Source organism: Nicotiana attenuata, unplaced genomic scaffold (genome assembly GCF_001879085.1).
Source record: "Nicotiana attenuata strain UT unplaced genomic scaffold, NIATTr2, whole genome shotgun sequence".
Lineage (NCBI taxonomy): Eukaryota > Viridiplantae > Streptophyta > Magnoliopsida > Solanales > Solanaceae > Nicotiana > Nicotiana attenuata.
Genome location: NW_017670311.1, coordinates 764928 through 791010, shown reverse-complemented (window position 1 = coordinate 791010; position 26083 = coordinate 764928). Strand labels below are relative to the sequence as shown.

The 26083-nt window shown below is 39.6% G+C and overlaps 1 protein-coding gene across 2 annotated transcripts; it reads right to left on the bottom strand.

Moving 5' to 3' along the window:
• Positions 1–15534: 15534 nt before the first annotated feature.
• On the bottom strand, positions 15535–18682 carry LOC109237635 (probable UDP-arabinopyranose mutase 5). Of its 2 annotated transcripts, none has more exons than XM_019403958.1 (3): positions 18413–18682; positions 17034–17163; positions 15535–16837 (listed from the first exon to the last, which is right to left on the bottom strand). In XM_019403958.1, the coding sequence occupies exons 1-3, from the start codon at positions 18527–18529 to the stop codon at positions 15801–15803; spliced, it is 1284 nt and encodes a 427-aa protein (XP_019259503.1). In that variant the 5' UTR covers positions 18530–18682; the 3' UTR covers positions 15535–15800. The 2 variants fall into 2 exon arrangements, with proteins under 2 accessions (XP_019259503.1, XP_019259502.1); XM_019403957.1 differs by having other exon boundaries at positions 15535–16964; positions 18413–18680.
• Positions 18683–26083: the final 7401 nt, after the last annotated feature.

The window sequence follows — 26083 nt, the reverse complement described above, 5'->3', positions numbered from 1 at the left end:
TCAGCAAGCAAGTTTCAAGTGCTTCAAGAACAAAGAACAAAGTAACTACGGACCAGTTCCCACATCTAGTCATTGTATGTCCTTAGCTGAGTTGTAACTTTGTAATAGTTCTTCAATTGTAATTCCTATCTAGCTTGTTTAGAAGGATTCTATAGGAACCTCTTTGTAAACTTTAAACCAGTGTGTTTGAGTCTTGGCTAGAGTTAGTCATGTTGTAAAGTCTTTGTAATAGAGTTATTACGAAGTGGCTTGTAATAGGTGTGTTACAAGTTAGTGAGGGATTAAGAGGTTAATTCCTAGGTTACATAGGTTGTAATCTAAAAAGTTGCTCTGTAGTGAAGTTGAAATTCTACAAGGGTAGGTCGTAGTTTCTAATCCCGTTGAGCTGGGTATTTTCCACGTAAAATTCCTCTTGCCATTTAATTACTGCTCTATGTGTGTACTGATTGAATCTGATAGAGAATCTGGTTCTCTATAGAGTTTGGTGGACCCTTATATTCTATCAAATGTCAACATGTGTTGATATTAAGTAATTCTATGATCGATTATAATAGGTAAGTAGTCTTCAAATTGCATACATTGCCTTAATATTATATTGTAATAATATCCATTGACTGTATAATGAATATTATTTTCATCAATTATAGGCTTAGATTGATACCGATATAATTGATACGTTATAGTAATATATTTTATCCAATTCAAAGTTTGCAATTTGTTGAATTAGATGTTTACAACTTTAAGTTATTCACAAATAATTGTTATTTTTTTATTTAAGGTAACTAAATTAATACTTTACACTAACAAACAACTAATAATCGAGGAACTATCCCTATGCCTGTCTAATTTATGATTGATATACCGTTCTTAATTCTTTACTATAAAATTCCATTGGTTTACATTTACAATGGCCACTGAGGCATTTCTCTGTTAAGTGATTGGGTTATTTGGAAAAAATGATGAATAAATATTTCCATCAGATCTAGTTTATTTATAGGGAGAATTTGACACTAAATGGTACCTTTCCATATGACTTCTCATAAATGATGTGACTGTGGAGAGTTTTAAGAAACGAATTGATGCTTTGAATTGGCATATTCGATGTGTTTCAAATTATTAGACAAGTCCTTTTCATATTGGCTGCCAACGCTTATTAACATTAGACATTAATAGCAATTTGACACTAAATGCTAGTAGTTGTCAATAGACTATCTAGACCAGCACAACAAGTCTTGGTTAAATTGAAAATAAGTCTTGGTTAAATTGAAAATATCCATGGGAGTTGACAATTGAACATTGGTTGATTCTAAAACGGTAGTCTAAAAAAGTAGTCTACAACAGATGATCACATGACTCCTTAAAATAAGGGGGTTGATTATAAACTTTCTTCTACCCTTTGTAGGCTCGACATTGGGTGGAAGTAGTTTTGTGGATTGAATCTCGTCAGGCACCATCCATTCCTCTTCTATAGGGATTTTGTGAATAGTTTCCTCATATGCTGCCAAATATGTTGAAACCTTGTAGAACAGAGAAGATTGATCGTAAATGGAGTAATAATATACATCCCCAAAGCTCAATCTCAGAGCTGACATTGCATGGGGGCACAAAATTTTTCCAAATCAAATTGATAACAAGAACATGTGTTCAAATCCAGATCAACTACTGCATTCCTGTCGTGCCCGATGATGCTAAACTAGTTATTCTCTAATTGATACACTCGGAGCGCGTCGCCGGCGACCATATTATTCCTAATCTTCTTCACAACAGAAGGAACAAAGAGGATCAAAACATTTTTTATTTTATTACGCCGCTCCTCGAATTTTTATGCAAACTTTCGAATAATATGATTGAATAGGTCTATGACGGGGAAGTCTCTTTGATCCTTAAGCATTGCGTTAAGCGATTCTGCAATGCTTGTTGTCACGTTGTATCAGTTTCCTGGAAAGAAGGTCCTACTCCACTTTTTGAACCCAATTTCATTCACGAGGCAGTTAGCTACTTAGCTACTTTGGTCACACAATTGCTGAAAATGGTCAAAGAATTCCTCAGTACTTTATGACTATGCGGCAAAAGAGAAATACTTAATAAAAATTCCACAATGAAACCTCTTGCACATATTTTCAGCAATGTGGCGCGTGCAAAAACCATGATGAGCGGTAGTTTAAACCTTTTTGAAGCCATTCCCAATAGACAGATGCCGATCAGAGATAATGCACAATTCATCACTGTCATCAACAATGTGCCGTAACTGTTAAAAAAAGTAGGTCCAAGAATTATCGCACTCTGTATCGACTACACAGAACACAACTGGAAAATATGATTCTTTGTATCTTGTGCCACAACAGACAATAAGCAGCCTCCATACCTGTGACTCAGAAATGTCCCATCAACAACAATAACCTTTCTCATATGCGCGAATCCCTTAATAAAAGCTCCAACAGATAAGAAAAAATATCTAAAATGCAATTTATCATCAACCTTCAAATCAACAATACTTCTTTCATTATAGGACAACATAACATGGCGATACGCTTCCAACAAAGCATACCTCTCTTCCTGAGTGCCCCTAATCAGAGCCTTAGCTATTTCACCTACCTTCCAGCTCCTTTAATAAGTAAGATTTTGATTAAAATCTGAAAAAATAGCATCCTTCAGATCTAACGGGGATGTGCCTTTGCCATTAGCATACCATTCCTGGTAATATGCACCCAAAATCTTCGATGACGTGTTGGGATGACGGCTTGATATGTGTTGTACCCCACATGTTCGCTATGGTACTTGGTAATATAAAACATATCAGAACTCTTATACTTTAAAGCGCGTAACTTCCACGGGCAACTCACATTTCAACATGCCACTGAAGTTAATTTACTTCTACTCTTCCTCATACGAAACGTAAAATGCATTTTCACATAAGCAATCTCCAACTATTTTATTAAATCCAATTTGTGGTCAATACATTACCTAAGGAAAAATACCATCATGGTGGCTGTGTTGTGTAGCTAACGAGTCCATCAAACCTTCATCTCCAGTTTCCCGACTGACAATATCTAGGAGCTCTTCCACTCCATCTGCATTTTCTGGACCATACGAGTTTATTTCATTGTCACTAAAATCATGCAAGTCATCACTAAATCCACCGAAGCCATTTTTCATCATTCTTTTCTCCTCTACTTCTAAAATTGGTGGCTGTTTTGGTGGTGGCGGTGGTGGTGGGGGGCAGCTGCGACATTTGAACCTTGATAAGACCTTTCAACAGGAACTTCAACCCCTTCTTCAAACTCATGTTCAGCCACAAATATCTTCAAACAAGTCCTCATCATCAATTGTAACATCAATGAGGTACGATTGCAAATCATCGTCATTCTTAATGAAGGAAGGAGGAATCTCGTCCTTCTTCGGTGCAGAGCTAAGCATATATGTAATATTCAAATTCCTTATGGAACATGTTAATTTTTTACATTTAGTGATGACATCAACAAATTCGTCAATGTACAATTGCTAGGTATACAGATAGGTATTGTAACCTTTGTATATGAATTCCTATTCCAACTACTTGGCCCCTCAACCTATTTACCAGAATATAGACCCATATTAATATATAATCGCTCATCAGTCTATTGTGAACTGGTGGTATATAACAGTGGTCTATTGTACACTAGTGGCCGAGCAATGTGCAGATTTTTTTTTTGCAAAAACCCAAATTAACAATGACAAAGAAGATGAGATGAAAACACTTACCAAGTGAAGGAGCTACACAATATACCACCTGGAATGAAGTATCAATCCAGTGTACCAACAATTTCTTCCCCAAATTCGACAGATCCGAAAACATAACCCCCCAATTTTTTGATTTCTTCAATGTGATTGATAATCAAAAGAATGAAGCTTGAGAGGAATGGGGAAGAAGGGAGACGACCTCTGTGTGTTGAATGCAAGAGAAACAAGTTCTAATGAATGAAACATCCGTGGGAAATGGGGATCAGGGCGGCAGATGAGGCGGGAAGGAATGGGTTCTTTTAATTTTAAATCTGGTAATATTACATTTATATAGGTTGGGGCCAAAGTGTAATAACTGAAACTTTAGGGATAAACGCTGAACTTCCCCCTTTACTTTATAATTTCACTTAATCATTAATTAAGCAAGAAATTTTATCCTACAATAATTAAAACCTCAAAGTCACTTGGCCACTTCAAGTTTGAAAAAAGATCACCTCGCCAACTACCCCGAATTACATTCAAGTCATGTACTTTTTTGCCTACTATTTTTCTGTTACTGTTTTATCTTTTATCTTTTCAATTTCCTAATCTTTCTACTTATTTTTGTCCTTTTTTCTATTTATTCCTACAATATACTTTCATAATAATTTTTTTTTGTGTGTTTTTAAGTAACATGAATCGTCAATCTAATTTTTTTTATCTTATCAGATGACCTTTGATCGTTGTAACATGCAATTGCTATATAAAAACATTTAAGAGGGGAGAAAATATTCTTATATCATTTGATCTATTTTTCGTTGTCACAATGTATACAACTCTAAATATAATTGTTGGACAATAAAAGATGCCACACACCTTTTAATTGAGTAAAATGAGAAGAAAACTATAAAAAGAATGACATAGTAAATTTTATTTGGTTTTAGAGTAGTGTAACGTGTATCTCTATAAACCCGATACAAGCTGTATTCTTCACATAATGACCAAGGAATCTTTTAGAAAAAAAGCATAAGTATCCCCTTGAACTATAGTCGAATTTCCAACTACACACTTTATTTTCACGGAAGTCCTATTACCCCCGAATAATTTTAAAGTAAAATTATTTAATCCTTAAAAAGGTACAACCAAATATATGCGAAGTGGTAAAATACACTCGCCTTAAACGTGTATTTCTCACTTAAAAACTTTTTTTCACCTTTTTCTCTTTCTTCCTTATTTTCCTATTTGCAGACCTTTGTTTCCATATCTAGACAAAATGCAAAAGCCTCGCCTGAGCTCCAATTCCAAAAGATAAACAATCTGGACGTCCACATATTTTCTTTGCATTATGATTTTTTGTTAAGTATGAATTGTAAATTTAGTAACTTTGCCTATGGGACAACTAATGATTAAACCAAAAAAATTTGTAGTCCTTTCACTCATGATATCAGCACATCTCACTAGACATGAACTTCGATAGGTCTAACAAAAAGTATATTTTAAAGCTGGAAGTAACCAATTTGCAGTGCACTTCTTTTGGAAAATGACCGGAGATGCCATTTTTTCCGGTGAAGATCTTCATATGTAAGTATTACACACACTTCATTTTTTTCTTCTTTTTTTTTCACTTTACTTTTTTCCGAAAATGATGGATTTTGGCACTTATTTACTCTGTCTGCATATTCGTTTTTAGTTCCGCTCTCTATCGAGCTTCATCAATCCAATCACCTCCTTCCGTCTTAAGATTCAAGCTTTACAGTCCAATTTCTTCACGTTTGACTCAAAAGATATTGAAACCTTTTTGGTCAAATCAATCAAAGAGAATGAAGAGGTAAATCTTAGTCAAAGCTAATAACCTCCAGATCTATGAGCGAATCAGAAAATACTGCGTAAAATGAGATAGGAGCGATCAATCTTATTGATATTGTTCATTTCCTCATTCATCAATTGATGAAGATCATTCTTTTTTGTCTTCCGTGGGAAGGTTCCCTTTTCTAAGAAAATTACAGAGTAGAGATAAGAGAGAGAGTTCAGATCAGAGAGAGGAAAAAAGCCCCCTTATTATGAAAGACTCCTCCCCTATATATAGTTATGGAATCCCCACTAGGGTTGATACAATTGCACACCACGTTTGCTTTGGTCGTTCCTGATCATGGAGGATATTATGAGTATGGGGTTTTGGTGCAAACTATGCCGCCTTCCGCTATCTCGTCATTTGGATGGGATCTCGGTTAGACCGACTGCAACTGTCAGATTTTGACCAATACAGTTTGTTCCTCCGTCTACCGGGATCGTCTCTTGTCGGGCTTGGTAGGCGGATCATGGTTGTTACATATCCAAGAGAAATCTGACTACCTACCCCTTGGGTATGGTCTTTAGATTCTAGCCATGCGACGACGTCTTTTCGATATCCTCGAACCATTTGGTCATTTCGGAACTCGAACATTGTTTGTCTTGAAGTGTTGTTTATGGTTACCTGCCATTATGACACACGTTCCAAGGGGGGTTGAACCGTTTCATGCCTTATCAACCTCAATTGGCGACTCTTGAATTTCGTGTTCGGAAAATTTATGTCCCTTATAAATAGGATTGCCCCATTCGATTTGACACACTCCTTGCCTTTGTTTAAGAAAACTTTGCGAATCCTCTTTCCTCCCGATACTTCAGATTCTCGATTTCCTTTAGTTGGCCGTGAATTTTTGTATTTCCTTTTCTTTATCCTATTGCTTTATCAATTTGGTTCAAATGGCTGATGATTCTTCTCGCGCTGACCTTTCTGCCCCAACTCCGACGCCGAAAAATGATGTTTCGTCCGCTGGAGGAGCAGAAGTGATAGAAGATGAGGCGGTCTCGTCGGTGGCTGAGATCTTGCCTCGCCCTGGAAAAGCGTGGAGCGATTTTCACAGTCCCGCCGGGGAGGAGACCGAACCTGCTCCGTCCGTCATAACTAAGGAGGGAATCGCAGAATTGAAGGCCAGGTGGGGGATCCCTCGCTATGTTGAAATACTGCCGGCGGTGGGGGACGACATAGTCCACTTTGACCGCCCAGGGTATTGCGCGTTCTACGCCTACCCTTTTATTGTTAGATACACGCTTCCTCTCCCTCTCTTGGTGGTAGATTTTTGCCACTTTTACAAGGTATGCCCAGCGCATCTTTCGCCGTATCTATATAAATTGTTTCTCATACTGCTTAAGTTTGTGGAACTTGCCGGTCGTGATATCACTTTGGGGCACCTGCTCAATATTTTTGCCCCTCAACTCATTCGTGACACGATGATTCACATGCGCCACCAAGGGTCGAAGAGTCTGGTGGTGAAGATGGACGATAGAGCCAACCGTCGCTTCTACAAGAATTACTTTTATGTGCGGACCGAACACCTTGTGGAGGATCCTACGGGGTTCCCTGAGAAATGGAACTTCGCCCGTAAGTTCCTATGCCATTTGTCGAAATAATGTTCGACCGCTCTTTTATTATTATTTTTTAATTGGGTAATACTAAATTGTGTTTTTACAGCCTCAAAGCTACCTCCTGCACCTGTTGATGGTATCTTCCATCGACTGTGGTGGGGGGTCAGACTTCCGAGACCGCTACTATTACTTTGGACGGACCTTCGTCCGCGCTACCTGGTCGTGCTTTTTCCTCGGCCGCAGGAGGGGAAAAAGGTGTTGTGGTCGACGACTACGAATCCGAGTCTGATCTTGATCCTGATGATGTTAGGATGTTTGAAGAGGGTCTTACCCGTTCGGTGGTTCAGGCAGGAGGCCGTCCCGTATTCTAGAGATTCCGTCGGATATCAACCTTTTGGGAGATACGGAGGACTTGGTGCCGCAGTTTGACCTTTTGTGCTCCGCCGCCGAGAGTGAGGCTCTTCGGAACGTTCTCGATATTGGTTTGATACACGAAGTGGCCGCTATGGTTTTGAGGGTACGTTTCACTTTCATTTTATGTTCCTTTCATTTTTCTTGCCGGCCTGGCCTTAGCTTGTTTTTTTTGTTTTCCAGACGTACATGGTGGAGATTGAGAGTGCTCGCAGAGCTGATACTCGGGCTAAGATTTTCCTGACGATGCTGGGGAAATATCGGCGCTATCGCGATAAATGTCGCGAGATGCATAAGCGGCTGAGGGCGAACCCTGATACTCGATCCCTCGGCGAGGAGTTGGAGAAAAGGGACCAGCAACTGATGGAGGCTATTCGCAGGAGTAGTGCACTCGAGGAGCAACTTTGTGCCAAGGATGAAGAGCTTGAGCTGGGTAAAGGGGTTGCTGCAGAGTGCGAACATCTTCAGGAGAAGTTGAGGTCTATGCGATAAGAGATGGATCAGAACCTTGTCAGGGTCGAGGCGATGAGCGTGGAGTGGATGGGGAAGTTGACCGAGTTGGAGAGAAAAGTTTCCTGTTTGGAAAATATCGAGAGTGCTTGGTCATCAGCTTTAGAGAGGGCTGCGGCTTTAGAGAGAACCATTCGCGTCCTCCAATCCGAGTAGGAATCGGAGAGGGCGACGACCACGTTGAGGGAAGCGAGGCTTGAGGAGAGCATCGGCGAGATCGACCAAGAGGCCTCGACCCTAGCGGACCGTGTCGCTGCTCTTGAGTCCGAAAAGGAGCAACTGTTGGCTCAAGTCGAATCTTCCTCCGCCGCTGCTCCTCGTCATTTGCACGAGATTTGGGTCCATGTTGAAGCCCAGCGGGACATCTACAAGAGTTTGTGGGAGGCGGGAAAAGTTACTGAGGCCGCATATGAAGGAGCATGGGCGAAGGCACGAGAGGCTCGTGTAAACTGTGAATATGACTCTCCAACGTCGAAAGCTGATAAGGATATGGGTGATGAGGGAGGATCCCCTGGAGATGGTTGCGAGTGAAAGAATTGCTTTTTTTTTTTTTTTTTAATTTATTGTTGTTTGTTGTTCTTTTCTTGGACTCCGTTGATTTTAGTTGTGGGTAGTTTGCGGTTGTTTGCGCAGTCGCTTTGTATGAAGAGGATTTTTCATTGTTACACGCCTTCTGTACTTTTTTTCCTGTTCTGCTCTTCGTAATGCTGATGCAAAGTAAATTTCTACACGCTGACCTCCCACTTCGTAGGGGACTTCAGGGTCGCTCGGTTTGAGTGGAGCCTTGAAGATGGCTTTAGCTGAAGGGATAGTGCTTTTCACCTGTATTGAGGTGCTAATCTATCAACGTCCGAGTGGTATCGGATTCTCTTTCTAATGGCGGCCTTAACCGTAGGGATTTTATTTTCGAGCTTATGTCAAGGTATCGTCCCGTCGCGAGTCCCAGTTATCTTCGACGACGGCTTCCGGTCTTAGGGGCGTTATTTCAAATTCTTGTCGAAATGTTGATCCGTCGTTGTTCGATCGAAGTCGAACTCGTATTTTTGGCGGAGGCCCTTGGCCTTAAAGGGTGTTATTTTTATCTTTCGTCGAAATATTAACCCGTCGTTGTTCGATCGAAGTCGAACTCGTATTTTTGGCGAAGGCCCTTTGCCTTAAGGGTGTTATTTTGATCTTTCGTCGAAATATTAACCCGTCATTGTTCGATCGAGTCGAACTCGTATTTTTGGTGGAGGCCCTTGACCTTAAAGGGTGTTATTTCGATCTTTGGCCGAAATATTAACCCGTTGTTGTTCGATCAAAGTCGAACTCATATTTTTGGCGGAGGCCCTTGGCCTTAAAGGGTGTTATTTCGATCTTTCGTCGAAACATTAGCCCGTCGTTGTTCGGTCGAAGTCGAACTCGTATTTTTGGCGGAGGCCCTTGGCCTTAAAGGTGTTATTTTGATCTTTCATCGAAATATTAACCCGTCGTTGTTCGATCGAGGTCGAACTCTTCTTTCTGGTGGAGGCCCTTGGCCTTAAAGGTATTTCGATCTTTCGTAGAAATATTAACCCATCGTTGTTCGATCGAGGTCGAACTCTTCTCTTTGGCAGAGGCCCTTGGCCTTACAGGATGTCATTTCGATCTTTCGTCGAAATATTAACCCGTCGTTGTTCGATCGAGGTCGAACTCTTCTCTTTTGGCGGAGGCCCTTGGCCTTAAAGGTATTTCGATCTTTTGTCGAAATATTAACCCGTCGTTGTTCGATTGAGGTCGAACTCTTCTCTTTGGCGGAGGCCCTTGGCCTTACAGGGTGTCACTTTGATCTTTCGTCGAAATATTAACCCCTCGTTGTTCGATCGAGGTTGAATTCTTTCTTTTGGTGGAGGCCCTTGGCCTTAAAGGTGTTATTTTGATCTTTCGTCGAAATATTAACTCGTCGTTGTTCGATCGAGGTCGAAATCTTCTTTTTGGCGGAGGCCCTTGGCCTTAAAGGTGTTATTTTGATCTTTCATCGAAATATTAACCCGTCGTTGTTCGATTGAAGTTGAACTCGTATTTTTGTCGGTGGCCTTAGCCATTGGGATGTTACTTTCGAGCTGGCGTCGGAGTAGTATCTCGCCGTAAGTATAACGCTTTATTCTGTTTGTTGGAGTATCGTGGATGCTAGTTTCATTAATACATCGGAGATTTGTTTGATTATATTCTCGTAGGAAACAGGTGCTGACTTTGTACATACAATGGAGATTTGGCTATCTATACCCAGTCCCATCATTACTCGGCCCGGAGATCATGTCGACGGGCGGGGTGATGAACAACACTTCGGACTTCGAGATGTCTCCCCTGCCGCCTCATAAAAAATCTCACCGAGAACCCGATTGGGACAAAACCTGGGTGAGGGAGAAAGAGTACGACTTAGGAGGCGCCTCTTTTCAAAGGTGGAAGTATTCGAGATGGGTGACATTTTTCAAAAAACTCGGTTGTTTTCTTTCTGACGAATTGAGGGCCGTTGTCACAGCTGATTTCTTTGGGAATGCCAAATCGGCGTATTATATTTTTCCATACGAACGTGATAACTTCTTGCTCACGTATTTGAGTGCATGCACCTATTTCCACCCATTTAGAAAAATCACCAGTTAAAACCAAAAGGAAGTGTACCTTACCTCGTCCTACCGGGAGGGGTCCAACAATATCCATCCCCCTCTTTATGAATGGCCATGGCGAAGTGAAGGAGTGCAGCAGCTCTCCTGCTCGGAGTATCATAGGAGCGTATTTTTGACACTACTCATATTTCCTAACGTAATCTGCGACTTCTTTTTTCATGGTAGGCCAGTAGTATCCTGCACGGACGAGGCATCTGATGAGAGCACGCTTTCCCGTAGGGGCGTCGCAGTGCCTCTCGTCTGCTTATTCTCGACCTGGTCCATCGAGGAACGGAGGAGGGTGACCATGTTTTCCTTGTTGATATTTCTGGTGGTTGCCGCTAGCTTGGCGAGGCCATCTGCTTCGATATTCTGCGCCCTGGGTATCTGATCGAGGTGGCATTCGTCGAATTCTGGTAGCGGTTCGTGAATTTCTGACTGGTACTTCTATAGTCTGTCCTTTGATTTGGACAGTCCTAGTGACTTGATTCGTCACGAGTTGAAAGTCGTAATGGAGGACGAGTCATCGAGTGCCATGTTTAAGGGCTAATTTCAACTCTACAACCACGGCTTCATACTTGGCCTCGTTGTTAGTCATCTCGGGGCACCGTGTGGATTGACGAATCGCTTCACCCGTAGGGACTTCGAGGACGAGTCCCAATCAGTTTAATTTTACTGGCGTCGGGGAGCGTGATATCGGAGAACAGGAAAAGCTGATGCTTAGCTTGCACTCATTTCATACACATTGGAGTTTTTCCATCTAACCTTTTCATTCTCCGGTTTTGAGATGTCAAATTGGCCAGTGGGATGACGAATTACGCTTTGACCTTGGGCGGGGGGGTTCCTCCTCGTCGGCCTGATTTTAAGTGTCCCCAGGGAGGCTTTCTTGGGATACCTTTTTGGTGAGGGAGGTGAGGTATCGTTCGAAGGGTATTACTTCCCGAGGCATCGAGTTTGTCTGGTGGACGGTATTTCAGTGGTTCCGTAATAATTTCCTATTCTTCAGTTGGGATATTTCCTTGCTTGCTTGTCCGTGCACTGCTTACGTTCCTGTTTAGGCAATCAACAGAAGGTGGGTTAGGATGATATCCTCCTCATCCCGATCTGATGAGTTGGCGGACGAAGGTGGATTGGTGGTGTTACTTGCTCTGCTTGGCGTTCCGATGGTTAACGATGATGGTGTTTTCTGGGTTTGGTAACCGTATTCGGTTCTTCTTCCCTTCCTTTCTGTGCCTTGGTTCATTGCGGGCCAGGCTTGTTCTGACTGGTTCATGGGCTGTCCGGCATGCGGCGGATGATGTTGGTTGCAACTTTTGCGTGTACATAGCCTCATGATCTAGGTTGGCGTGTGAGATGCACTTACCGTTCCTCTCGGTGGGTGATCGTGATTCCGATTTTCGATCTGGATGAGATTAGGAGGTTTTCACTAAGAAGTTCCCACAGACGGCGCCAAATTGTTTGACTCAAAGGATAGTGAAACCTTTTTGGACAAATCAATCAAAGAGAATGAAGAGGTAAATCTTAGTTAAAGCTGATAACCTCAAGATCTATAAGCGAATCAGAAAATACTGCGTAAAATGAGATAGGAGCGATCAATCTTATTGATATTGTTCATTTCCTCATTCATCAATTGATGAAGATCATTCTTTTTTGTCTTCCGTGGGAAGGTCCCCTTTTCTAAGAAAATTACAGAGTAGAGATAAGAGAGAGAGTTCAGATCAGAGAGATGAAAAAGCCCCCCTTCTTATGAAAGACTCCTCCCCTATATATAGTTATGGGATCCTCACTAAGGGTTGATACAGTTGCGCACCACGTTTTCTTTGGTCGTTCCTTGAGTGTCGTTCCTTATCATGGAGGATATTATGAGTACGGGGTTTTGGTGCAAACCATGCCGCCTTTCGCTATCTCGTCATTTGGACAGGATCTCGGTTAGACCGACTGTAACGGTCAGATTTTGACCAATACACTTCATCCTAAATCTTTCCTTTCCAAAACTCATGACCTAGGTCCAATTTCTTCATCCTAAATCTTTTCTTTCAAAAACTCACTTCTGGAGCTCCTGTTGATGTCCAGAATCTAGGAATTACAAAATCCAATCGTCATCAAGGTACATTTTCTATCTTTATGTAATTTAAAAGAAAGAAGAATTAAAATGAAGTAAATGAGAAAGCTTGAGTTTTGCCTTTTTATATCTATTTTAGTATCGCGGAGGAAGAAAATGATAATAATGGGTGAAAATGGAGCAAGTATAAAGATGACAGGTCCCACCGAAATTTGTTTTATAGTCCTTTCTTTGTCTCTCACACGTGTAGCATTGAGTAGACACACTTTCGGTTCCAGGTCAGCACTTAGGGAGGAAATAATTTCATTTTAAAATAATTCAAGGTGTAGTAGGACCCTTACAAAGTAAAAGTGTGTAGCTGGAAATCCAGCACAAGTTCCAAGGATTTTTTTTATGCTTTTTCCCGATCTTTTAGTAAAACTCACTAAAGTAAAAATAACTTCTTGTCTATATTTTTCACTTTGCAAATAATAATAATAATAATAAAAAGATCAGAAATGCTTGTGACACCATTATCGCCATTACAATACCCATGATCCATAGACAACCCCCAAAAAAAGCAAAGAGAAATGACTTTGAAGTAAAAATTGTATACAAACACAAAGTAATATTGGATCAAATCAATTAAATAAAAACTTGCCAAACTTGCTCACCAACTCTTGAAATTTGATAGAGATATTTATAATATCACCATCGTCTTAGTGTGCATGTGGTTACATGAACATTTATTGAAAATAGGCAAACCCATAAGCGACCTCTTTAGGTTGGTTCCGCTTTTCATTTTGACACCTCTACTTAGACTTTTTCATTTTGACACTCCAACCCCTTATCTCATGTGCCATTTAAACACAAAACACTAACCTGTCACATTGAGTGAGCCTCGTCACCCAGCTCGCGCGTGAGGCCTCTAGGAGGGTAAAATCACTCCCCTTTTAACGGTATTAAATTTTACCCCATTTATACCCAACTTTCCCCTACCCTTTCTCCATTATCATATGTAAAAAAAAGCCCTAATTCTCAAAAGCTCCATCTCCATGAACATTCAAGCTTTCTTTTCTGCAATTTATCGAAGCTTTAGTCGAAATTAATAGGAAAGTGAACCCTATTGCCCTAATTTGTTAGTTGTTTCTTCTTCTTCCCTGATTTTTTAATTGAACTCTATAGCCCTAATTTGTTAGTTGCTTCTTCTTCTTCCCCCATTTTTAACTCGAACTCTGTAACTATTGTAACCATGTCAGAAAGAGCAGAGAGTTCTCAAAAGGAATGGATATCTGTTGTTGTGGTTTTGCACCAAGCGCAGCCAGATTAATATCTGACTAAGTCACATAAGCGACTGGACTCCGAAAAGGAGCTTCAAAGAGGTTCCAACCTAGCCTTAACGCAGAAAGGAAAAGAGATCACCAAAAATCAAAAACAAAACAACACCAAATTGATCATGTAACCCCAGCAACAGAAATGATAAATATTGCATAGAGAGAGTCAAAAAAATCAAAGACCCATATAGTAAAATAATGGCTAATCAGTGGTAAAATCTGGCAAAGCCAAACGACGAGCACAGGCAAAACAATTTAATTTTACCGGGTGTGGGTTATTTTTTACGGGCACAGGTATGGGTTCATATTTTTTGGTAGGGAATTACGTGGATAATAAGTCCAAGTGGCAGTAAATAATTCGTTCGCTTTACATGTTGGCAGCAGTTATGAACACGCTCCTGAGTTATAAGCACATGTTAGTGTTTTGTGTTTAAATGACACATGAGATAAGCGGTTGAAGTGTCAAAATGGAAAAGATCTAAATAGAGGTGTTAAAATGAAAAGCGGAGCCAACTTAAAGGGACCGCTTATGAATTTGGCCTTGAAAATATTTGGTACTTCAACAACAGATAATAAAAGATACTTTAGAAACTCACCACAAGTAGTTGAGATGAAATCAATGACCACTATATTTATATAGAAAGAGAGATTGATTGGGAATTAGTTGCAGGTCAAGTAAGGAATTGAAAGAGTATAGTAAAATAGTAAATTAGATAGAATTTAATATTCAAAACTGTATAGTAATTACTTTTATGGTTGGAATCCGTTTCTAATTTGGAATGCTCACTTTTAATTCATAATTACATTTCTCGTCCTTTATTTAAGACTCATAATGATGTATGGGGAAGCACATATTTATTGCACATTCAAGTTTATTTACTTGTCCTTCTAAAAAGAAGTTTGTTTATATTTAAATGTTAATTTTATTTTAATATAGAAATATTTATCTATGTAATTATATTTGTGCAACCAAATATGAAATATGAAATTACAATTTAACTACATTATGACAAATAAATATGTCTACGTAATTATAATATTCTGTTATTACTAGACTGTGCAATTACTATGGTAGTAATTGTACCATTCAATTACAAGGTGTCGTTCCAACAGACTTGGTGAAAACAAAAGTATAATTGAAAAAAAAAATACACTTTAGAACTATTTGCTTAGTCATGTTATTACGCTTGTATATCTAGAGTCCGTAAGAGTCATTTTAGAATCGACTAAAAGTAGTCGATAAGAAGTGTTAAATATTTTTAGTATTTGATGATAGGGCGACATTAAGAGTCATTTTAATGTAAATGTCACATTAAAATTTCTTTTTATCTTACATTCTTCTAACATGAGTTTGAAGAACGCTTTCGCTAGCTTTGTGAAGAACTTTAGTGGGGCTCTTTTATTTTTCTCTTTTCTTGTGCTTGAGAGGTGCAAAACCTTGAAAGTACGTCAAGTAGAGAGAGAGAGAGCGCGCGCTCGTGCACTTAGGCAGGTACTTGGAAGAAGAGACTGAAGCAGCAATTACACTACTTATTTCAGCTTTCCTGTTGAGTCTTACATAAAATGAACCCAACATTTAGAAACACACAATGTAAACCAAGAAAAACCAGTAAACGTCACAATTTCAAGGTCAGCCTACAGAATATCTGAAAAGTTGTCTATTATGCATCAGTTGCAAGAGAATTGTCTGGAAGACATGTATACAGACCTTGTAAGGAAATGTAACAGAAAATAAATAATATGAAACTTCAACACCTGTTTGGAAGCAAGAATGGATTAAGTTTGGGTTTTGACCGTCTTCCAAAGCTTCACCCACTCAACCATCGAATCAGCTGCACGAGTGAACACGGGATCTATTCGCCCCAGCTGCTCCTTCACGGCTGCTGCAATCTCAACCACGCAATCTTCTGCTGTATTTGCAGCCGGACTCAATCTCATGGATTGAAAGAATGGAACAACTTCTTCCATCAGCTTTACTCCCTCCCACTCTTTCTTCAAACTCTCTACGGCATCACCTCTTTCTTTCCTCCACACGTATGGAAGCCCAGTTTTCACACCATATCCCAAGTGATCACACACAACCTTAACACACATTCCGGTCCATATATCCTCCACAGTTTCCCACCTGAACTTTCCTTCTTTTGCCAGCCTGAAAGATGGTAACAAAGCAGGCCCCACCAACTCACGATCAAATGCTATGTTGATTCCGCTCAGAGGCATCATTGCCCTAGCTGGTACAGTGAGGACAGCATCAACGTATCGAGCATTCCTCAGTGCTGGCTTGAGGGCTTGTGTAGGTGCATCAAGATCTGCTAAATTAAGACACAGTCCACATGACAGAGCACACGAGACACCACTTCGCAAGCTAAATGGGTAGCCACGAACAAAATCAGCTCCTTTACGGAAAGGATCATAGAGGGTATTAAAGAAAAATGGGGTGGCAGGAGTCGAAAGGTTATTGATGTGTTGGGAGATGGCGTCGACTTGGTTACCCTCATTATCCTTAGCTGGAATGCAATCATCATCTATTGAGATGATATATTTCTTCTTTGACAAGAGATAGCCAAAATATCGGCATGAATAACCAGAGAAAGTTACAGCATTTGAAGTTCCTAAAATTCGTTGAATATCAGCTTTTGTGTAGGTATCATAATTAAATCCACTTGGAATTTTAAGTTCTTCTTTGAGGTCAGGATCTTGAATAATTATCAGGTGAAATCGGGAGAATACTGCTCTCCATTCTTCCAGAAATGAAGTAAGATCTGGTTGAATTGCAGCAATCACAATATCTACCTCATCATCTCTGACACTGACTAGCGACATTTTTTCAGGCTACAACGAGTAAAAGCAAAAACGGGTTTCGTTGTCTTAAGAAATGGCCAGAGCCTTTTGCAATAATTTGCTTGCTATCAAAACAATATCAGAACTTCTCAGAGCATCCTGAAAAATTAGATTCTTGTAAGGGTTCCGTCATGATGCAACAGAAGGACTTAAATACAAAAAACTTACTAGTAGGAAGCACAGGAGTAAGAACACATTGGATGTTAAATGCGTCAATTAGAGAAAGGATTTCTTCTTTCCCAGTTGCAATAAACAGCTTCAAAATCTTTTCGTTTAGTTTCCCAGCTCTCAATGTCCTCTGCCAAAATAAGTATTAAGATTGTTATCACATGTTAACCTGCTCCAACATGATTAGCTAGACGGATCTTCACGAAAAATTTCAGAGTTAGTCATCAGATCTACCACTATAGAGAGGTTTTCCAGTTTTCACTTAGCGCCATTCATCATTCGATTTCTATTCCACCTTTCATTTACACAACATGGACAATCATGTAGACTGGACATTGAAGTGACAGAAAAAAAAAAATCCCCTTATATTCTTTGGATAAATATCACAACCCAGTATTTCTTTAAAATGCCGTATAAGGCTAGGCCACTCCTACTATGACATGATGCAGTCTGACAATAAGTTGCTGAACTAAGATTATTTTTTATAGTGAATTAAGATATTCTTGTTAAGCAAAAGTGTTAGATAAATCCCATACCCATCCAAGTGCAAGCTAAAAAAACAATATATCTTTTCTCTCTTTGATCTGGATTGGTATATTACTTAAAAAAAAAACAATCAAAATTTAATAAACTCAAAAGTCTTAAAAAACCTGACCCAAGAGCTCCACAAAATTCTTTCAGCATTCATGATAATTGAACACTACTTACAACAGGATAACAAGGGGAACCCCGAACCAACAAAATGCATCAGAATCAGATCACAACACAGATAAATTACATAAGCATACTTCATTATCCAAAAAGATTACACCTGCCCCAAATTGACAGATGAAAACCCCATAAATTACAAAGGCAAACAGAAAAAGTAGCTGTAAGTGTGTAAGCTCAGAGATAGATAGATAGATGCAAGCCACAAATATACTTCCTTTAATTTACATCTCAAAATTTGCACCAATTAAACTGGATAACAAAAAAGAACCCACAGATCAGAACAAAGATAAATTACACAAGCATACTTGAAAATCCAAAAAGATTAAAACCTGCCCCAAATTGAAAGATGCAAAACCCCTAAATTACAAAGGAAATCTCAAAGATAGATAGCCAGCAAGTCAATTTTCTACAAACCTAATTCCTTTAATTTACAATTCAAATAGTTAGCATCGACTACACTGGATAACAAAAGAACCCACAAAAGAAAAACCTAGATGCATCAAGAATCAGATCACAGCACAAACAAGTTAGAAAAAGAGAGGGAAAAAAAGACTCATAATCATACTTGATGATAAATCCAAAGTGATTCAAATTGACAGATGAAAAAATAAAAAATAAAATATAAAATAAGATAAGTAATAAAGAAGAAAGTGAAGTGGGGTTGTTACCAGGAAAAGGTCAAGAAGGATGTGTTCAGGCAAGAAAGAGAGATCAGAAAAGGAAGAAATATGAAGGAGGGCAGAGTCAATAGCGAGAGAAAGAAGGGAAGGCGGGTCGGTTCTCATTCATTCATTCATTTATTTATCCCCTTTACTCACTCCGATACTTTCTCCTTTTGCTAACACATGAACAAAGCAATCACTTGTTTACGTCTAAAGATTTGTGTTGTCTGTCAATGGAGAGAAGTTGTGTAGGAAGCTACCAGCAAATTCGGAGAAGAAAAAAAAAACAATTTCTTGCCTATTCTATAAATTTCAGAAATAAAATTCAGAAATTCGATAGTGGGTCATTCTATTATTATGTTATTGTTATTATTATTATTATTAAAAAATTTAATAATTATGTTAGTATTAATGTTAGTTTTCTTTATCGTAGATTTATATTTTTCGTTGTTGTTTTTTTCGCTCCGATAGCTAGTATTATTATTGTTTACCTGTAAAACGGTACAGTTGAATTTATAGGTGGTTTTTAGACAAATGAACTAATTTGATCCAGAAATAATAAAGCAATTGAAGAATAATACGATACTTAGCCTCAAAATGTAGATAAAATTCCGGGAGCAAGACTGTCCGTCACAACATAATGAGATTAAAAAGCAAGAAAGTAAATGATATAAAGCTTTGCATAAAATGTAGTAAAAGTTTGCCAGAAAATTCATACCTTTTGCAATGATAACTGAGTTCTCTATTTATAGCTATGTCTTGGAAAGGAGATCCTAAGATCGTGCCCTCCTTTAATGTTAATTATGAGTGCCTTTGATGAAGGTGTAACGGTGAAAATAAATGTTAAATTCCTTGTAACGGGCTGCCATTCCTAATACTGCAGAATATTCTCTATTAACTGCTACTGGACTTAAAGCATTCAATACACCTTTATGAACATTCTCTCCCGATGACAGACAGAATAGCTGCGTTCGGTGACCATCTCCATCTTGAGTTCCACGTGTCCTTCCTTTAGGTGACCACGTGTCATATCATATTTTTTCCTATACTGATAGTCCCCCTGCTTTCCGATGACACAATCTTCTGTTACCGAGAAGTTGGTAGAAATACTCCTTTTGGCGAGAATTACTATAATTATCTTTGCAGGCCTCTAACGGTTGATTAGACACACGTCTCTCCGCATATAATGTCCCGAACACGCATCATCCCACGATTTAGCACAACCTTTGCCGACTACCAAGGTAATCATGGCCATGAATTTAGCCGCCAAAATTTTACTTGTACATATCACCTTTCTCCTATGTACTTCATAATTTCTCAACTTTTAACTTACATCTTTGTTTTCCATCCTTTTCCTAATTTTCTTTGAACCAAAACCCCTCTCCTTCTTCTTATTCAATGGCTTCTTCTTTCAAACGTGCTGGCTCTTCAAAGTAAAAGAACAAGGCTGAGGATTCTGCTCCTCCAACGGTAGGTTCCATCATCCCCCGAAGTCTTAACACCACAAAAGACTTTGAAGAGAAATTCCCTACTGCTAACCCTCGTTCATGGGCTGTCAGTAGGTATCTTTCTTCAATTCGCCCTTCCAGTATTCCTACGGTGAAGGAAGACTGCCGCTGCCATGAGTTGGACATCATTGCTCCTGATCTATCCGAGCGAGTGACCCTTCCCAGGGAAGGTTTTGCATATTTTTACACGTATCCCTTTACTTTGGGTGCGTTTTCTTTGAGCTGAGAGCTTGATTCCGTGATTGCGGAGTTTTGCCTTCTAAATCGTGCAGAGACTCTTCAAAAACAACAAATTGATCTTCCACCATAATTCCTTTCATTGTTTCACATTTTACAAGATCACTGATTAGCCCTTATATGTTTTAACGTGCAGAAAAGTTGACAACAACCCAACGCTCTATCTTTGTCAGATCATCCAGTCTCTTGTTATTAAAATTCCACCTGCCATTACGTGGTTATCACCATCAGCAATGGCTACATCATCTCCATTGGCCGCATCTGGTCATGAAGGAGATGTTCCTCCTTTCCGGTATCCAGTTCAAGGGAATTTGGGGCAAAATTACATTGCCCCTTCTGAGGATCCATCTACTTCTCCCGGGGGCGCGACACTTCTCTTCCTCCTGGTTCCGGAGACGCTGCAGTTTAGCTTTTCTTTTTTCCATTCTTGTATCTTTGCCATTTTTGTTTTTGTAAATAAAGACACATCTTTGCTCAAATATTGTTTGAGTCTTTAGTTTTGTCTGAATATCCATGCAAGTCTTTAATCTTTGCATTTGCTTAAGAATTTTTCGCACATTTTCATTTTGTGCTTTGTTATGCGTATTTTCGGATGCACTTTCTTTAAAGTACTTTGATTCCGAGCATTATCCCTTTTACATGAGGGTTTCTATAAGTGTTTGCGCAAGTTTACTTTTTGCGTCTGTTAGTATACGCCTTCGGGTGCATTCTTTCCCCGAAGGCATTTTGATTTCGGGCATAAATTCTTCTGAAACCAACAATTTAACGTGAGGGTTTTTATAAGAGAGGGACCTCTTATGTTTACGGTGTTCTTGAAGAGGACGTCTCCTGTTCATTATGGCACTAGAATTTGAAGTACTTGTTTAACTTTCAAATGATAAAGTTAGTTCATCGTTTAGACAAGAAACATGATAAAAATAAAGGGATTTCATTTCATTTAATTCCTTCTATTTTCAAAAGGTACAAAAGCATTTATTATGCTGAAAAAAGAAATTATCATTGCTTGTGGCTATCTTGTACAACTTGTTTCTATAGGGTTGGTTGTGCAGTCCCCGGTCCAATGACACGTTTGTATTTCCGAATTTTCGTTCCCGGTTGACGTGGCAGTTATTGATGCCATATCCTCATATCATTCCCCTCTAGTGTTCGAATGCGAATTGGAACACTAGAAGTCTTGTGCCTTCAAAGATTCCTCTTTATCATCAAATCTTCAAGAAACTTTATAATTTTTGCGCCGATAAACTGCGCCCCATTATCGCATGATATCTCTTTTGGTATTCCAAACCTGCAAATTATATTTTCCCACAGGAAGTCGACCATTTCGTGTTCTCCGATCTTCTGATAAGGACCTGCTTCCACACATTTAGAAAAATAGTCAATCAAAACTAAAAGAAATCTTACCTTTCCAGGAGCCGGTGGCAGCGGTCCGACGATGTCCATCCCCCATTTCATGAACGACCACGGGGACATAATCGAATGTAAGGGTTATGTCGGTTGATGTACTACTAGTGCATAACACTGGCACTTATCGCATTTTCGAACGAAGTCTTTGGCATCTTGTTCCATGCGGGGCCAATAATATCCCGCCCGTACTAATTTCAGCACCAAAGAATCTGCTCCTAAGTGGTTGCTGCATATTCCTTCATGAACTTCTCTCATGACGTAACTAGCTTCGGACGCACCCAAACACCGGGCCAATGGGCCTAGGAAGGAGTTTCTATATAATTGGACTTTCTAGAAGCAATAACGAGAAGCTTTTGTGCGTAGCGCTTGTGACGCTTTGGGATCTTCAGGCAACTTTCCATGCTCGAGATAGTCGATTATTTCATTTCTCCAGTCCCAGACAAAACTAGCCGAATTCACCTCATAGTAACCATCTGTAACCAGGACTGAATTCATTAGTTATACCACCGTCCCTGATTCCGATCCCTTGATTTCTGTCAACGAGCCCAAGTTTTCCAATGCATCTGCTTCCATGTTTTCTTCCCTTGGGATATAAGTAATTGACCACTCCTGGAATAGTTCTAACAAAGCCTTAACCTTTAACACACATTGTTGCATACGGTCCTCTTTGGTGTCAGAGATCCCGTAGACCTGATTTACCACCAACTGTGAATCACATTTGATTTCAATGACCTCAGAGTCAAGTCCCCGGGCCAGTTCTTGCCCTACAACCAAAGCTTCGTACTCTACTTCATTGTTAGTTAAAGGGATCGTTCTGATGTCTTGCCTTAGGGTTTCCTCCGATGGTGTGATTAAGACTATTTCGAGTCTGGACCCTTTCACGTTGGAAGCTCCGCCGTAAATAAGGTCCAAACCCCAATGTCGATTCCGACACCATTACTGCCTCCTTGGATGCAAGAGGCAAGAGTCCCGGACTGAAGTCGGCCACGAAGTCAGCCAAAACTTGTGACTTAGTTGCAGTCCTTGGTTAGTATTAATGATCAAATTCACTCATTTCAAAAGCCCATTTGGCCAATTTGCCCAAGAATGTTCCGCAAAGAGAAAGTAGTCACCACCGATATCGGGTGACACTAGAAGTAGGGCCTGTCACACCCCAAACCTGAAGAGGAGTGGCCGGCACCCAGTGCCGTACTCGGCCCGAGCGTACCACTCTGTAACTGTAAACTCTAGAGGGGTAACCCTCAACCTAGGCCGATGAGGCCATATTATGAATCATCTGGAAATATCGTCTCTCTCATCTGAGGGGTAAATATACCCAAAAGCTTGTACATATATATATATATATATATATATATATATATATATATATATATATATATATATGTGTGTGTGTGTGTGTGTGTGTGTGTGTGTGTGTGTGTAGGCTGATGAGGCCGCCATGAATATGTACTGATATACAAACTATACAGAACTTGTCTACAAGCCTCTAGAGATAGCTGAACTGTATCATGGTCAGGACAGGGCCTCGACCTACCCATCAAACCTGTATATATAAAATGGACTCCAAGGTCTGGACCTGGTAACTCAGGGAAGTGGAGCTTACCAACCAAGCTGATGTTTGGCTCAGTATACTGGGAAGCTCTATCCAGCTGTCTATAAGGACATGCATGTATGAAATGCAGCGTCCCTAGAAAAGGGACGTCAGTACAAAATAATGTATTGAGTATGCAAGGCAACAAAATAACTGAAAGCTAAAACTGAACTGATGATATAATAACTGAATGTAACTAGGAGTCAAAGATAATATGAAGATATGCTTACCTGCTGATACTGACTCAACTCTCTCAATATAGTATTTAAAATAGTTGTCCATCCCTATAAGGCTCGGTACGTGCAACTGCTCTGCCGTAGTAGGCTCTCTCATAGGCGCTCGACCATACTAGGCTCTGTATCTCGGCCATTCCGGGCTCACTTATAGGCTCTCGGCCACATTAGGCTCGGTATATAACTTACCATCTGATCTGAGGTTGCCTAATAGGGGCCTGCCCACCGATTATAGCTCGATGGTGGTGAAAATACAATAGTACTGACCAATAGGGGCCTGCCCACAGATTATAGCTCGATGATGATGAATACATACACACACACACACACACAGAGCCTCTGCTCTCTTGACTGGAAGAAGAAAATACTTAATTGAATATAAAGTCTCTATAAGGAAGGATACTGTAACTTATGAGACTATGATAATCTACATAAGTTCAAGAATACGAACATCTCTTTATGTCTCGTCATCAAACACATGTTGTTACGAGATCATGCCAAAATGAAGGAAAGGTTTAGCCTTAACACACCTTATCATAATCTGTCCAATAACCATAATAAACTCGTCTCGTTTCACCTTAATCTATATCAACGATAACAATACTATCATCAAGTTATGGAAGGTACAACTATCGCACAACGAACGATACAATTCTTTTATAATAAAACGGGCAGTATTTCCCCTGTAATCTTTACTACCTCCCAATTCGGCATAACACAACCAACAACAAGAACACAATAATAAAAACATGTATACATCATTTCCCAACCTTATATCCATCACAAAATACCACAAAACAGCCCACACACCCCAATTAGTTCATACACAAAACGACAACCCTAGTAGTGTCAAACAACCCGAAAATGTAATGCCGAATGACCAGCCAATCTTCCTGCCATTATGTGGTGTTTATCCAAACCATTTATCCTCCCAAAATCCATAAAAATAGTAGCAAAAGAGATAACCCAATAGCAATACGAAATAGCTCACAAAACAGTCCCAGAAGTTCTGCAACTCAAAATTAATATTTCAGTTTACTAAATCACGTTTCGACTTGGCTTTTCTTTCATATTGAGAAAAACAACCAACAACACATAATTAAGCCTCTTATCCTATAAAACAGCCATGAATTTAACTTAAAAATGAGGTTACAACCAGCCAACAATATTGCAACGACAAACAACATACCACTCTTTCGAAACTCGCTAGGTCTAGTCTTTACGATCGCGTTACAACTCGTACAAGCATAGATAATGGAAGGGGAAGCATAAATTTACCTTGGAATAACTAGAGTCCATGAAACCTAGGCCTTCTTCATCCAAAATCAGTCCCCAACGCACCTATAAGAAGGAGAAAGGGAAAATAGCAAGTTGTTTGGGCTTTTCGGCACTAGAATCACATTGTAACACCCGAAATAACCTAGGGTTTGTGTGAGAATTTTTGGGGAGTAGTTGCAGAGGTTCAATATGGTTTTCTTGGTCTGAAAGATGGCTAAAATAATTTAGTATATAAGCCCTTAAAAGTCCCCTCTTGTCCGACTTTGGAGCTTTTAATTGAGGCCTCTCCTTTTGGCAAGTAGGTGATGCACCTACTTGTCACCTACCAGTCTGCCCAGTCTCACGAAAACGTGAATATATCTCTACTCCATTATTGTATCAATGAACAGTTTACTCTTTTGGAAACTAGACTCATAGATCTTAAATTTGGTAGGTAGATTATCCCGTAATTCCATGTACATTGGGAGAAAAGCTCAGCTACATTTGACCTAATTTTCAGCATATTTATGAATGTAACTTGTGATGACCTTTGCCAACTTTTGTTCCACAACTTGCTTGAATTCAAAATGTAATACACAACTATAATACGACTAAAATAACTTATAACATAACCTCCTTATCATGCTAAGCACCCTAATATCACCTCAAAAGTACATGTTATAAGATCCCCAACTTGTCGACATTCAACGCTATTTATTTTCTTCAATTTATTTAGCTTCTAAGCCTTCCAACCATCTTGGTTCTTGTTATCCATGATCTTAAATATTTGTAACCTCCATGGTAACATGATTAAATTACTTTATGTGCTTTCAAAGATGCTCTCATTTGTGAGCATACATTAATTGACTTACGACGTATTTTCATGTACGAAAACATGGTGTGTAACATCATTCCCCCCAAACATTCGTTCTCGAATGTTGACTATTGCTTATCAGTCTCATAACTTATAGCTTTTCTGAATATCTTAATACTGTCCTTGCCCTCTAGGCCACTGCTCTATGAACAAATCTAAAGGCCAGGGCATTCCCCTCTTTAGGCCTCTTTCTCACACCACAACCTGTGGTCGGAATTCTTCCAATCTCGTAATTATTACTACTTTCTGTCATGTAGCCTGTACGACTCTGTCCTTGTATGGGAGCCTATGAAACTCTTCTCTCATATTTCCTTCAGCTTTTAGCCAATATCTAGGCCCACTTTGTGAATATATCAGAACTATGACAAGCTGTCCCTCTATGCATCTGTAGGTATATTAAAGTCCTTCACGTGGTACTTTGTCGAGCTTACGACTATTGCTATCTCTTGTTTCATAGCCTTGGTTATCGATCCTTATGGATTTACTGCATCTAGGTAGGTCTAACTATACCATAACACTTACTTCAGTTTGTTATTACCAAGGTTTGCTAGCCAACTCTATGTTACTCTCTCG

Coding starts and splice junctions, on each gene's coding strand:
- LOC109237635 (XM_019403958.1), bottom strand. CDS start 18,529: ATGAGAACCGACCCGCCTTCCCTTCTTTCTCTCGCTATTGACTCTGCC. Junction 17,164..18,412: donor TCCTTCTTGACCTTTTCCTG/GTAACAACCCCA, acceptor TTATTTTGGCAG/AGGACATTGAGAGCTGGGAA. Junction 16,838..17,033: donor TACTCCTGTGCTTCCTACTA/GTAAGTTTTTTG, acceptor AAATGTCGCTAG/TCAGTGTCAGAGATGATGAG.